The sequence below is a fragment of the Sceloporus occidentalis genome, unplaced genomic scaffold (genome assembly GCF_023333645.1).
Source record: "Sceloporus occidentalis isolate IW3139 unplaced genomic scaffold, rSceOcc1.0.p SCAF_3, whole genome shotgun sequence".
In the NCBI taxonomy this organism is placed as follows: Eukaryota; Metazoa; Chordata; class Lepidosauria; order Squamata; family Phrynosomatidae; genus Sceloporus; species Sceloporus occidentalis.
The window spans coordinates 29,055,063-29,071,120 of NW_028316983.1; the positions used below are offsets into that span (position 1 = coordinate 29,055,063).

Consider the following 16,058-nt stretch of genomic DNA (forward strand, 5'->3'; position numbering starts at 1 on the left):
TTTGGTCATTGTGGAGGGTAGAAGAGAATACCAACCACCATACTGACACCCCCTCCTCCAAAGACATACACAGGTGTAAGATGGACCTATACCTGTGTATGTCAAGAACATGATGCCAACCTAGGTAAGTAAATAATATACAAAGTACAATAGATGGCAACACCAAAATCTCCATGTGTCAACACATTTTTCACCTTGTATCTTCAGACTAACAACCTGAATCCATCCATTTTTACTCAGTTATTTGTTAGCACACAAAATGTTGATAACAGAAACATCCAGAGCTTTAGGAAGTTACTGAGGAGGGAAAGGAAGCAAATTACATGATTTTGTTCCTTCAGAACTGGGCCCTAGCCGGTGAAGGACCCTGAGTAATTGCAACAGTTGAACCACTGATAATCCAGTCCTGTTTCTCTCTGAACTCCAATTTGATTCACTTCATCATATTTGCCTAGCAGCCCTGCAGTGGAATAACAACATTTGGCCACAGGGAGTCAGCATTGTTTCAGGCAGGTGGAAAATAAACTTTTGTTTCTAAATATTTCATTCATGTGCATGAGACATGTCAAAAAGCTGTGATCTTGTTTTAAATCAGGGAGGATTTATGCACAGTAGAGGAGGGCTACTGTTTGAAAATCAGTGTTTTTCCAAACTGTCTTTCTGTAAAAGTCCCCATGGGAAACCCTGATTACCATCTCCAAATTTCCTCAGCAATCTTCCATATAAACATTTTCCTTAGTCATCTGCTACACTGAGAATAAATTAATTCACATATATTGCATACATCTACCACAGAGTTTACTACTTTAACCTGCATGACTGATACCATTTAGGGCATTTTTCTAGGGAAAATTCTATTCCTTGTTCATTTTTTTTTTTGGGGGGGGGGGTATCAAATGTTTGTCTGTGGAACAGAATATTGTTCCATAATTAACAAGGGAATAGTCTGGATCAGGGAGGTAAAGTGAGGCCCCAAGACTTGTGGCTAGGGTTCCTTACCCAGTCCTCAGAGTAAGAGGGAAGAATCTCAGAAGGAGAGTGCTACCTTTAAAAGTCTGTGTGTGTGCGTGTGTGTGTGTGAGAGAGAGAGAGAGAGAGAGAGGTCCAGCAAGAATCCAGACACACTCTGTACATGCTTAGAATTAGCTTCTTCATTACTAAGCTCTCATTGCTTAGTATCTACTGTGTATTCCACTTGTTTCAGGGTCTGCCTTCAAAATGAAGTCCTGAAGCCCAGCTATGTTAGAGCCTGCCTTTGACAAATCTCCTTTTATTTTTATTTGTCTTGAATGCAGAGTGAAGGGAGTGGGAAGAAAAGATCATTTATATTCCAAACATTGTAAGGGAATTTGCTTTGAACAAGATGTTGTAGCAGGGCTGAGTATGTAAACAAATATAAATATCAATTTGTTGCCTAAAAACATACTTAATAAAGCTTAATAAAGTGTGAGTGATCTCTAATTAGCTTCTAATAAATGCAAGAGGCAGCATCACTTGAATTGACATCACAGAGCTGGGACACACATTTAATAAGAGAATTGATTTTATTGAGACAAAAGCTTAATACTTTATAGGCAGTTGTGTAAAACTGTATTAACGAAATACAATTCCATTAATATTAATATCTTCCTTATTAAGAGAGCAGTATCTAGTCATAATACTCTTCTACAGCTTGGCTCAAATTGTCTTCTTCCTGCATCAGTCAATAGGCCAAAAAAACAAAAACAAAAAAAGGAGTTAGGGCAATAAGAGTGCCTCCACACTACACAATTATACTTCCACTTTAACTGTCATGATTTCATTCTATGGAATTCTGTGATTTGTAGTTTAGGAAGGAGTATTAGAATTCTTGGCCAAAGAGTTCTAGAGCCCAAACTGCAAACCCTAAAAGTCCATAGCATACAATATAATTATGTCGTGTCACAAGATCACCAAAAGAGGACATAGATTTGGATTTAGATACAGAAAGGCAAACAACTGCTACCATTAAAGTGACATACATTTCATTTTATCATAGTGAGAAAGGCTGTAATCTTCCATTTCTCTTGCAAACCCAAGCCTATCAAAATCAATTTCATCAGGGATCAATGTAAGGTACTACATTTGAGCAGGGGGAAAAGATGCACAAATATGAAATGGACAACAATACATGTCTCTAGGGATCTTGGTAGTCTACAAGCTAACACGAATTCATAGTGTAATGTGGAAGTAAACAACAACAACCTAGTACCATTCTAAGCTGCATCAACAAAAGTACAGTGTCCAGATCAAAACAATGAAAACACAGAATATGTTGCATTAAAACAATCATGATCAAGATCATGATGGCAGTCATCATCTAACTGACACAGGTAAGAATATGAGTACATACCATGAAAGCAATAGTAAAATAATGATCATTTAGTACACTTCTGATAGATAATTTCTGAGGGTGTTCAACTATATTGAAGTCTTGGTTCTCTAGTTTTACCTGATTGTTTTGTGTGTGTGTGTATGTGGGGTGTGTGTTCAGTTCCCCTAGTCCAGTTTTTTAGGGTGGGGCTTGAACCAGCCCCTCATTTTTGGAGGCCATTTGTTCATCTGAAGTAGTAGTTCTTGCAGTCTCCTATACTTGAAGCAGCAACCAAACGTTACACACACACACACACACACACACTCTTTATCTTTAGGAAAAACCAATTGAGATTTAAGGAAAGATATTTTCAGAAGCCCAGTTTAATCTTCTGGCAGTTTGTGCCTTACAAATTGCAGCAGCTTCCTCTTTTCTGTTGATATGTGGGTGTATGACTATGTGTTTTGAAAAAGACTAGATCTATCTTTAAATTACTTTGTGGTTGGAAACTCAGCCAGTTAGTGCAATCTCATCCCCATTACTCCACTCAGAAGACTCATGACTAGATTGGCTTTCTTGTTTTCAGCTCCTCTGTTTCTTTACTCTGTTCCCTGCTCCACCTTTGTCTTGACAACTGACAATCTCCTTCAAAGGGGTTTGGCATGACACTAAGTGTCTTTTCGATTCAGAGCTCGTAAGAGTTATTACAGCTCTCAGAACCCCCCAGACAGACTGTCCAGTGACTGTATTCCAAAAGAGTTCCCAAGCATCCTTCCTTTCTCTTCTTCCCTGTGATCTAATGTGAGGATTAGGTTTCATACTCAGAAATTTACAAAAAACATATCTCTATAGTACTCTATTATCCATTTTCCATAATATCAGTAACAGTCTGAATCTCACTGGTCATTTCTTTATATCCCCCATACACTAACTTTTTCAATCAGCATTTTCTATTTGTTGATCCAAGACTGACATATTTCAATCTTCTTCCTCTAAGAAAATCGAATAATAAAACGTCTGCTATATATTTTTCAAGACTGGACTTATTCCACCCTGATCATAACACATCATTTTAAAGTTGTTTTTATAATCTTATTTAAAAACAATCACAAGTGAATAAAAAGCTAGTCCCCAAATAAACTGAAAATGCCCTTTAAAATGTTTTGAAGTAATAAATATGGGCTACTTGTTCCAGCAAACAAGGATGACATGGCAAGTTATTACACTGGCCATGTTCCTGAATAGGCAGATGGAATATAGAGATCCACACAGGTGGCACTTGTTCCATCTCTCCTCACCCTGATTCACAGTTGTCTGTGGGAGCCCTCCCAATAGAGTCACTTAGTGGCCATCAGAGAGCAGAAGGTGGCAGAGAAGTATCTAGTTGTCTCTCTATAGACAAATGATAAATGGCACAATGATACAGTCATATTCTGGGACCTACCATGGTCTTCTAGATTATCTTTCTTGTGTGCCAGGCTACAGGGATATAGTTGGATGCTTCTCAGCTACTCTGACAAAATTGCCATAGCAGGGAAACCCTTGAAGATAACTTGAGAGTTTCAAGGAAACTGAAGCTGCTGTGGCTTCCTCCCTCTGCAACGGTAAAAAAGGACACAGGCTAGGATGGCAGCCATTCATTTTTAAAAGTAAAATTGTTTCCAAAACAGTAATACATTACAATTCTGTTATTTATAATATTTTATATCCAAGCTTAGGTCAGGTAATATTTTGGGCAAGATTTAGAAGCTCACTGAGACAGTATAAATCTCCATCAGTATATGTATGCTGACAGCAGGGAGGGCCAAGACTTATGCCTTGTCTCCACTTTCTCTCTAGTATGCCAAACCTGCCAGGGAGGTTATAGGCAATCAAGCATAGATTTGTAGTCCAGACCACTGACCATGTGAAGAACTGCACCCAGTTGCTCTTGCCCATCCAGTAGAGAAGGAACAACTTCTGTTAGTATACCTGACATACCCTGTGTTATATTCCATGCCAGTAAGCTCCCTGATTGTTTTATGGACTGAGGGACAATGATACTGCTCAGGCAGGTGCAGGATAGCTCCTTGTACATTCGAAGTATGTGTATCAGTGTAACAAAGGATTGTGATGGAAAATGTCACCACAGGTTCGTAGCCATTTTCTTCAGTATAATTACTAGCTACAGGGGAATATGAATGGGAGAATGTTATTGCTCTCATGTCCTGCTTGTGGTCTTCCCAAAGCCATAGGGTTGCCTGCTGTGGTGGGTACAAAATGCTGAAGAAGATGGTCCCATATTTTGATCCGGCATAGCTCTCTTGCTACTCTCATAGCTTCTCACACTCTGTGAAGAGAGCCACAGCTGAATAGAAGTGGCAGTTAACCATAAACCTATCAAATGGCAAGCTTCCTCTTCTGTTAGTCACACCCCCACTCCCAATTTGAAAAACATAACCTTTTAAGGATCCTTTAAATGCAAAAGAGAGAATAATGCTGGTGCAATGAGCAATAGCAGAGGATGCACTCAAAAGAGGAAGAGAAAGAGGTCATTATTCTAGCCCATCTATTAGTTTCTGAGCCAAAATGAAATCAGCAATTTTGAAAGAAAAGAGTTTCCTAACGGGTAGTAATTGCATCAAGTAGAAACACTATATTGATAACTAATGCTGCCTGCTCATTCAGTACATATGCACTCCTTTCATGTGTTCTTGAGTCACTCATTTGGGGAATTTAGGTTAGCAGCTCTTAGCTCACAGATGGAACAAATATCTCAGCTAAATGCCCACAAAAGTAACATGTGGGAAAAAACAGCAATTCACTCCTAAGATGGATAGGGTATTTCTTGATTGTATGATGTTTTGCTCAGTCAGAACTACTTTTAAAATTATAGTTATCTGACTTTGATCATATTGCAGATTGCCACCTTCATGCTTTCAAATCACCCACCCTGCTTTTGGGGTTTAAACCCCTTTTGCTAGTCATAACATTCAATTAGACTTTATGTCAATGGGCTCAGGAGTGTATTTGTTATGCAAACAGCAGGTAAGGAGATAACCAGAGGTGGGGTGTCCCCTAACTTTTCATGTTTTATTTTGCTTTTCTACCCTAACGCCTTCCTTGAGGTAGCTTGAAGGACATATAAACCTTCCATAACATGGAAGAATGAAATCTTTAATTCTTTTTCTGCCTGCCATGGTTCTGCATGTCCTCCAACCTACTATTTGTATTTGAGGGAAGCCTCTTTTGGCACCTATGGTGTGAGGTATGACAAATTTTCTAAAAACAACTGACAAATGTTACTTCTGAGTTCAGGTCAGGCCATATTTTGGCCTAGATTCAAAAGCACGTGGGCAGAAGCATGTTTTCTATTTATTTATTTGTAATATTTACACTCCATCCTTCAGCCAAAAAGGCTCCCAGAGTGGCTTACAAATCTTTAACATTATACTTTCCAGTCTTCAGGTTTGCAATCTATGAGATAAGACATGCAAAGAAAAGGAGATTTCAATGGGGAGAGGGATTAAGTCCAGCAGATCCTGACTGCTCTTATCTCCTTTAGAGATCAGGTCAAATGACAGTTGGAATGGAGTCAGGGCCTCTTCTTAGCAACTGGTAGTTAAAGTAGGACCAATGAGCTACAACTGTAGCATGGGAGCTCCTTGAGCCCCATCCCACAAATGTTTTAACCTTCTGAAAAGAGAGGGTGTTTAAATTACTGGTAATTTTATCTGTCTTCTTCTGGAAAAGCTCTATAGGAGATATGGACAACTTCCATGCATGGATCCAGGGCACATTTTCTCCCCCAATCCCCAAGGGGGCACTTACAGCTGCTATCCATTGAATTTTGGTGTTACAGGAAGAACAAGAGCTGAGATCCTACATCACACTCACTCTGCATCACACTATCTCTGTTATCATACTTTTAAGGAGGTGGTAGGTGCTGTTGGCTGCTTTCCCTGGCACTAGTCACACAGTGCTCAAGGTCTGTCAGATGCATCTCCATTTCCCTGGCCACTGAGTTGCAGAGGTCCAGCTGGTCTTCTTCCAGCTGTTCTTTAGCAAAAAGGGATAGAAGGGGAGGGGCTCTACTCTTAGGGCAAGGCTGCTCTTTCTTCCATTAGTACCCAGAGCAGTTGGAATGAGCCTGAGCACACCCACACAACCACCTGTGTGGAACACTACATTTGTGTGCTAGGAGGAGAGCCTTGAAGAGAACCAGTGTGATGCAATGGTTAGAGCATTGGTAGTTGGCATGGTCCAGAATTTCAGTGTCGACTCTGGAGACCATAGTTTGACTTCCCACCCTGCCATAGAACCCTCCTGGATAATTTTTTCCAAGAAAAGCCCATCATAGGTTCACATTATTATTATTATTATTATTATTATTATTATTATCCTTTATTTATGAAGCGCTGTAAATTTACTCAGCGCTGTACATGCAATCTTTTTAGTTAGAACTTGGGGTTGCCATAAGTCAAAAAAAAGCTTGAAGGCACACAACAACATGATGGATACTTCCTTCTTCAAGGTCTGTAAAAGTGCATACATGGGTATAATATATAGCGCCCACAGGTATATCTTTCACGCTACACCATTATAGCACTCTTATAACACCTGCGCAGCTATGGCTCCCTCACAGGAGTTACAGCAAATATAAGTGTGCAGAATTTTCAATGTCTGACTCTCTGGGATGCTAGAAATTTGAGGAATATAGGAAAATTTGAGGAGGCAAAATTCTGATTTGAATGGGCAATGCCCTTATTTTGTTCCCCCCAAATGGCACCTCTAAACCAGACCAATAAACACAATTCTAAATTATGCTTGTTGAATTTGCTAATATCCCCAGTAATAAGTTGGCCTTTTTCACTGCTAGGGCATGCTGTGCTTATGTTTTAAGGAAGCACTGAGTTTCCAAAATGAGAAACACAACATAGCACAGCACAGCTTTTTAAAAAGTGTAAACATTAGTTGAGGATCAGCTGACTGAATTCATCACCAAGATGCAGTGGTTATTCACAGTGACCAATCCTTTTTAATATCTAGAAGTTTTAAAATAAGAGTCACCAGCACATGCCTACAGTCTACGAGAGTCTCTTTAAGAGAGATAACTACAACTGTATGCAGCCTTTTGGGGTATTTTGTGGTGTAAGGGAGGCATGGACAAAGGGGAGAACGTGTTACACGTTGTCCTTTAGGGCATACAGGCAGATCTGATTTCATCACTTACCTTACCAGTGAATCTGAACCATTTCTGAGTTAATACATGCATCAGTCGTTTCTCGGAACCTTCTTGGTTCTGTAGCATTTTGCTGGAGTTTTATCCAAGGCCTCCCTTCCCTCAGCATACCAAAACAAGATGAAGATTTACAGGACTGCTGAGTACTTACAAAGGCACTTGGGGCAACTTCATAAGACTAGGTATGTTGGATTTTTCTCTTTTTCTCTTAATTATTTACCTTTCTGCGTTTAGAAAAAGGAGAGGAAGATGAAGTTGACAATGAGAATTGTTGCCCAAAAGAAAATAAAGGAATGTTACATGTGACTTTGAGATATTTAGGGAGCCCTGGTAGCACAGTGGTTAAATGTCAGTATTACAGCCACAGTGTTGTGAGTTCCATCCCAGAGGGACGAATACCCAGTTAATTGGGGCAATTGGCTAACACATTGTAAATTGCTTAGAGAGTGCTTAGTTCACTATGAAGCAGTATAGAAATGTAAAGTGCTATTGCTATATTTATAGACTAAGAGGATTACTATAATAAAATCAACATCTGATTGGTAACAGCAATGGCATTCTATGTGATGGGTAGGCAGACTGCAGGCTTGCAGGATCCCCTTTGTTGTTAACTAAAAGCCTGCCAGCCACAGCTTAGTGCAAGAGACACATATATAGAATTAAAGAACTCCTGAGCACAATACTACTCAGAGATACTGTTGCTAATACTATCATCATCATCATCATCATCATCATCATCATCATCATCATCAGGAACTATACTGAGTACAGCCCACAGGGTTTCCACACAGACCCACTACTACCAGTTTACCTTGAACTTTCTTCGTTACAGCAATAATAATTGGCAGGGACTCAATAAAAACCATTTAAGTGTTAACTTAACAATTTAAGTACTAACAAAAAAGGAGCAACTCATAAATTTATTGTGCTATGAAAGTGATTGACTTAAGGACTTTATCACCTGGCCAAAAGTGACAGGAGCATAGCAGGATGCTCCCGTCACTATCATGCAATTGCGCAAAGATTATCAGATGACGTTGCATGACATCACCATAATTCTGTCATCCTGCGAATAAAGAGTAATTCTAGCACCACTTTTCATACACAGGACTTAAATAGATAGAATTTCAGTATTAAGGCTCCTGCATGCACTGGCATGTATCCTAGCTTGGGAGTTGCCTTGACTTCCCCCTTCCTGTTGTTTTAGCCCTCCATTCTGAAGCCAGGTGGCTGTTTGTATGGGCATCCCGCTGTGCCGCCCAGCACAGTGACAGTGAGTTGATCACTCCTGATCACTCAGAACAAAGTGTCCAGCCTTGATTTATTTTATTTTATGATGTTTGTATGCCACCTTTGTCTCAGAAAAATACTCAAAGTGGCTCACAGATAAAAACATTTTATAAAGCTTACAATAATGTTTTTAAAAACAATTAAAATTTAAAGACAATTAAAAAACAGTACAAAATTACAGAAAAATATAGACAAAAAAGTATACAAAAATACAGCAGTTGATCACATGACTGGACACTTTGTTCTGACCTAGGCAGCACAGCAAAACATGTTTCAAAGAGACACCTGGGAGCTATATGAAATAGGAAGTTATTTAAATTCATTTTAATGGGGGTATATTCCAGGTTTGGCAATGAAAGGGCTGGACATCATCCAGTCTGTTTGCACCAGACTCAGGGTTTGGGCCATGTGTTGTCCCATCTCCCCACCAAGAGAAGAAGGAGAAGAGTTTATTTGGCCTGTGTGGACCGGGCCAAGGTTTCTCCAGAATTAAGTTATGAATTAGTTAAATAATCTACAGCACTAAAGAGCCAACAAACTGTGCATTAGTTATTTGCCTCTTTATACAAAATATTTTTTGTTTTTTGAGAAACCATTTCTTGCTTTTTGTTCATCCTTGAGGTTTAAGTCACAAGACTCAAACTCAAATAGTGTGAAAGGGCCCCAAGATGGGGGTTAAGGAGTAAAATCATGGACTGGATTTTTCATCTTTGTTCTAATAAGTCTTTTATTTTAATCATGTAATGTAAATCTAAATGCCACTTTAAAATTTACTAATTGTTTTTAAAAAACCCTCCTTTCCAATTAGTGTTTTGTGTTGTATAAACATATTTCATAGATTCATGTTCCATGGAATGCTTGAAGACTTTTGCTCAGAAAAGTTCAAGAACACTCCCAAAATTTTATAGCTAATATCTAACTTTACTGGAAGATTATCATAAAATAGTATGTAATATTTGACCTTTGGCAGTATTTCCTTCCTGACTGCATGTAATAGTAGTTCATATTTGACATAATTTGATGGTGCATGCTACAGTACTTAGCATCTGTAAGTGGACCATTTATTTGAATTCTGATATGATGCCTCCTAAAAACAAAGCTTCGAATTGTAATTTTTCCAAATGGGCCAAAACAATCAAAAGGTGCCAACTAGTGTAAGGCTCTAATTTTATGGTCATTTTGCTGAGAGTAATCGTTTAAATTGAGTGTGATTTAGATTTGTGTAAATTACACTGTAAAGCATTGGACTTAGTGCAGGCTGAGTCTTCCTTATCTGAAATGCTTGGGGCCAGATTTTCGATTTTTTTTTAAATTTTGGAATACAGTTGTCCCTCTATGTTTGTGGCTTTGGAATACAGTCAGCCCTCCACATTTGCAGATTCGATTAACATGTTCTCTCTAAGAATTCTAGATCCTCCAGCTCAACTCTGTGGTTGACATCCACCAGAAGTTGTGCTGGAGAAACTAGAGATTTTTAGAGAGAACACTTGTTTAGGCTGTAGGTTTTCCAGCATGATTCTGTGTTCAACTTCTGGAAGACGTTGTCCATAGAGTTTCACTGGAGGATCTAGAAAACCTAAAGAGGTGTTCTCTTGGGTAAAAAATTAGTGGCTTTTTATTTGTGATTTTCTCAGTTTCACTGAGATCCTGTGCTCCTACTCACAGTGAATGTGGAGGGCCCATTGTACCTGTATTTGCATATATGTAAATAATGAGATATCATAGAGACAGGACACAAGTCTAAACATAAAATTCATTTATGTTTTATATACACCTTATACACATAGCTTGATGGTAATTTTATACAATATTTTAAATAATTTTCCACATGAAACAAAGTTTGTGTACACTGAATGAAGTGAAAGCAATTGGGTCACTATCTCAGCCATCCATGAAAAATGTTTTGGTTTTTGGAGAATTTCATATTTCAGAATTCTGGATAAGGGAGACTCAACCTATAGTAAAATTCCACATGCAATATTTCAGTGTAAAGCAGCCAAAATGGAAGTTTGGGTGATTTCAATGATTTGCTGTTTCACACATATTAGATCAGGAATATTTGTTCATTACTCATACAGGTTTGGAGTCTGGACCATCTGTCAAGACAATCTGGCCCCAAGGATACAAGAATTCATATTAGAAGCCTGGATTGCTTATTCCACACCAGTACCGTCCAACTTTCACCAGCTGCTTTCCTTATTTCTCATGTGCTCTTGCATTGCTGCATCAGTTGGAAGCCTTTTCTACTGCTGGATGTTTTCCTCACTGCAGTACTCATTCCAGTTCTCTGCCATATCTGCTTCAATCTTTAGTTTCCTGGCCCTGTGGGTCCTCTTTTTGGTACACCCTGTCCGTTGCATGTTCACCATTATTGTGCCTACATTAGGGACTAAGCAAGGACGGAGGTTGCTCCTGTCTGCCTGTTTCATGATTGTAGCTGTCAGTATAATCCCAAACATCATGAGCAACATCAAGGCCATTCTACAGGTCATTAAATGCATCTGCAAGGCTTCCTCCGAGAGTCTCCTAAATACAACATTTCTGTTAGGTAACGCTTCATCGGACTTCAGTCACGCTCTCAAAAGTAGAACTGACGACTTGCCAGACAAATTTGGGAGAACAAGCAATAGTCCAGTTATGTTTGAAACTCACAATAATAGCTTCCTCTTGAGTCAGAAAATGACTGATGCTAGCCACCATATCATGGAAGATTTCATGCACATTGAAGTGTTTGTCCAGAAGGTCATACTGTTGGCTAACCGAGTATCTGCTGTTTTCTTTCTTTGCTTTCTTGTTTATGAGTCTGCTTCTTACCTGAGGAGCTACCTCACAGATCTCAGATTTGACAATATTTATATCACCAAAAAACTAGAAGATTTAGCTCAGGAGAGGAAAGCAACTCGCCTTCTAGTTTGCTCCCCCAGGAAACTGATAAAATCAACTGGTCTCAGGTTAACCCGAGAAGAACTCATGACTTGTCTCACACATATTTTTCTTCTTAGCTTGGTGCTATTGTTGACACTGGTGATCATAGGAACAGATTATATTGCCTTCCATTTGGCACAAGCAGCTGTGACAGAAGTCATTCAGTTCCCTGTAGTGCCCATAAACTTCTGGATAAAATATGAGGTGAATATCAAAATTACTAGCCTACGTCTTTAAGTGATGAGAAGTCAAGGCTAACCAAAACTGTATTTGAACATTCATGATTTTAGTTGTTAAATTCTAAGACATAGCCATGTTAGTCTGGAATATTAGTAGACAAAGGGATCTGAGAGTAACTGTGCAAAGGTGCATAGAAGAAGGAGACCAAGTCTGTGAAAGCAAGTTACAACTTCTTTCAAACAGTCTCAAAGGTGCTACAGAATCACTTTTACTTGCTAAATAATTGATATAAATGAAAATATCCATAAAAACTCTTGTGGCACTTTCAAGACTAAAAAAATGGCTAGCATCCCGTGAGTGTGTTACACTAGTAAAGTCCAACCTATTATAGCCCACTTTTTTTGGTCATTGTGAAGATCAGGAAGACAGTATAGCAAAGAAAACTAAGCACTGCATGAAACTACAAATCCCAGGAATCTGTAGACTTTAGCCATGACAATTAAAGGGGTATCTGAGTAATATAACTGTGCAGTGTGAAAAAGACTTATTTATTTATTTAAAATCTGTAATTACTGCACCGTAGCATGGCCTAGTTATACGAATGGACCCCTGTGAGTATGAAACATGAGTATGGGTGGGCTCTGCACTTTTACTAAGTCTATTCTCTTTTATTATTTCAGGTCAAATTAATTTTTATACATTTTTTGGGGAAAGTTTTTAATAATGACTTTTCTATAGAACAATCTAAACCATCATTTGAAAGGAGTTACCATCAGAACTTGACCTTTCTCTCTGATAACTGCTCCATGAGATGTCCAAATCCTCCAAACACAGCTGTGATGTTTGCTGTTGGACTCCTATATTGCATCATTTATGCAATGTTATTTTTGGAAACATATTCACACCGTCTATGCCGAAAAATTGCCGCCTCTTTTTTTGAAAGCCAAGAAGACCAAAGAGTCCAGTATCTTTATGAGAAGCTTGAAAGGAAGCAAAAGAAAAAAGAGCAACAGGGATGATATCCAGAATCCACAGCATTTTGTTAAATTGCTGAATGGTGCACATTAAACAGGAGAGAGTGTGCTTTTTGGACAGAAGTTGTTCAGATGACAACCTGCATGTGCTTCTCTGATGCTCAGAAACTGAATGCTCATCAATTTCAGTGGCTTTTCTCTATGTGGCTGTGTCTACACTGTAGAAATAATGCAGTTTGACATAACATTAAATGCTGTAGCTCCATCCTATAGAATCCTGGGATTTATAGTTTTACAAGCTCTTCAGCCCTCTGCAAAGATTGATGCTTCACAAGTGCTGATGTCAGTTGTTTAATTGTTATCTTAAGGGGGAAGGGAACTGTGGGTCGTTTATTTAAGGTATTATTGTTGGAATTTTATGTTAGCCATTTTGATTGTTTGTACAGAAAGGCAGTATATAAATAAAAGTTTTATTTATTTATTTATTAAAACAACAAATCCCCCTGTACTCTGTATGATGGAGCCGTGGTGTAAAACTGCATTATTTCTACAGTGTAGGTGCACTTTTGGAGTTTATCTACAATAATCTGTTATTCCAGATTGGAGTCTGACTGAGGCTTGGCTCCTGTTATACTGTTGATAGATCACAAATCTTTGCAAGTATACCCAAGCTAAAAATCTTGCCTGTTCTTTTCCACAGCTTTATAATTGCATCTAAAGTGTGGGATTGAAACTCCCACAGCCAAGCAACAACCAGGAATGAAGCTGCACCCAGACATCCTTCATCAGCCATTCCACAGCCAGGGAAACAGAATAACCCTCTTCCACCCAGACCTCCAGCAATGCTTTTGCTTCTCTCCTCCCCTCGCATGTGCAACAGCACCCAGAGGGCACTTGGATGTAGCTCTACCCACCTTGTCATTGATTGGTTATGAGTGTACAATAGGATTGTACAGTAGTATTCAGCAAGATCTTGGCCTGAGTCAGAATCTAAACCATAGTTTTGTGAATCAGTTCCAAATGTGGGTAATGTCAATGTGTTCTGGTTTGTTGTTGTTGTGTGCCTTCAAGTCATCTTTGACTTATGGAGACTCTAACGTAAACCTATCATAGGGTTTCTTGACAAGATTTGTTCAGAGGAGGTTTACCATTGCCTTCCCCCAAGGCTGAGTGAGGCTGATTTCACCAAGGTCACCCAGTGAATTTCATGGCTGAGCTGGGAATTGAACCTTGGTCTCCAGAATCATAGTTTCAGACCATTACGCCATGCTGGCTCTCACAAAATGGCATCTGGTTTACAAATGTCATTTTGAACCATGGTACCAAATTCCAATACATAGATATTTTATAGAATTTGAAAACTCAGAGTTATTTTTTCATACGAATGCCATGGGCAAAAAAGCAATCATTGAAAAACAAGAACAAAAGAGGTACTTATGTAAGTCAGGGGGATCTCTATTTGTTCTTTAAAGGAAGAATGGTGTGTCACATAATGCCATCGTCTATCACTAGAGGCCACTGTTTGTTGTTTGTTTCTTTTGTTAATGGCTATAGGGCTTAGAGGAAGGATCTGGCAAAACCACCTCCTTGCCTAAGAAAACCCTATGAAATTCATGGGGTCACCATAAATTGCCAGACTTGAAGGTTCACATAAGGCTTATGACATACTCATGCTCAGTTGTCATGAAAAGACAAACATGCAAAAACTCCTCTTACAATCCAGAGTGAATGGAAGTCGCCCCTTAGGGGCTGTCTGTTGAGTCCATTGATTCATTGCTCTAACAGATTCAGGCCAGGGTGGGCAATTGCATGGACTCACATTGTGTGTTTCAGAAGTTCTGGATGGTAGTATCTTTGCAAATTTATTTCAAAAATCCTCATGTTGATCTCTACTCATGGCAACATTGTGTATGAACCAAAATGAGCAGCAGGCTTACAATATAATTGACAAGGAAGGAGGGAAACAAGGGTAAATTGTAAAAGTAATTAGAATAACTGAAACAAGGACGTGTCTAATTTGCAATATATATATATATATATATATATATATATATATATATATATATATAAAATAAATACTAAATTCCCAGTGGTAAAAAGTCTAGCAACAGTATACAAAAACAAGCTGGCTATGGGAAATGACTCTTCTGAATCCTTTTGAATATCAATAATAGTCCAAACATATGAGTAGAGTGTCCAAAGTGTGGGAAGAATCAATAATGGTACTTGTAGTATGGTAGCATGAAGATAAACAGTGTAATTTTCACTGCTAGCAATGTCCTTCCATGGTTGTACACTTTCAATAGTGGAGACGGCTACCTCCGGAGTAATATGTGGCCATTTTGACTCACAGAAGTCTTCATCAGCATTACAAAAACATTCTATGCCAGATTAATATATCGATCTGCTATTCTATGCTTCCAAACCATTGGTCAGCTTGACTTAACAATAGAAAAGTTTCTGGACACTTTGGACACTCTACTCATATGTTTGGACTATTATTGATATTCAAAAGGATTCAGAAGAGTCATTTCCCATAGCCAGCTTGTTTTTGTATACTGTTGCTAGACTTTTTACCACTGGGAATTTAATATTTATAATACACACACACACACACACACACACACACACACACACACACACAACAAATTAGACACGTCCTTGTTTCAGTTATTCTAATTATTTTTACAATTTACCCTTGTTTCCCTCCTTCCTTGTCAACATTGTGTATGAGACATCTCCAAGCCCCCCATCCTCCATTGCTCTGCTTACGTCTTCTAGATTCAGGTCCATGATTTCCTTGATGGAATCTATCTATCTGGCATGAGATCTTCCTCTCTTTTTGCTGCCTCCTACCTTTCCTAGCATTTTTGTCTTTTCTAATAAATTGTGCCTTCTCATGATGTGGCCAAAGTACAACAGCCTCAATTTAATCATCTTGGCTTCCAATGAGAGTTCAGGCTCAATGTGTTCATGGACTGATTTTTTCTCAGCACTCCTCTCCAGCACCATATCTCTTTCTCTCTGTTTTCTTCACATCCAGCTCTCACATCCATATATGGTAATGGGGAATAAAGTGGCTTGGACAATTCTGACTTTAGTGCCCAGTTGTATATCTTTACTCTTTAGGATCTTT

At 38.7% G+C, this 16,058-nt stretch overlaps 1 protein-coding gene across 1 annotated transcript; it reads left to right on the forward strand.

The window, feature by feature from the left end:
- Window positions 1-7,673: 7,673 nt before the first annotated feature.
- On the forward strand, window positions 7,674-12,994 carry OCSTAMP (osteoclast stimulatory transmembrane protein). The gene is given in 3 exon segments (XM_089513328.1): window positions 7,674-7,735; window positions 10,922-11,972; window positions 12,629-12,994. Coding segments are annotated over 3 exon segments (1,479 nt in total).
- Window positions 12,995-16,058: the final 3,064 nt, after the last annotated feature.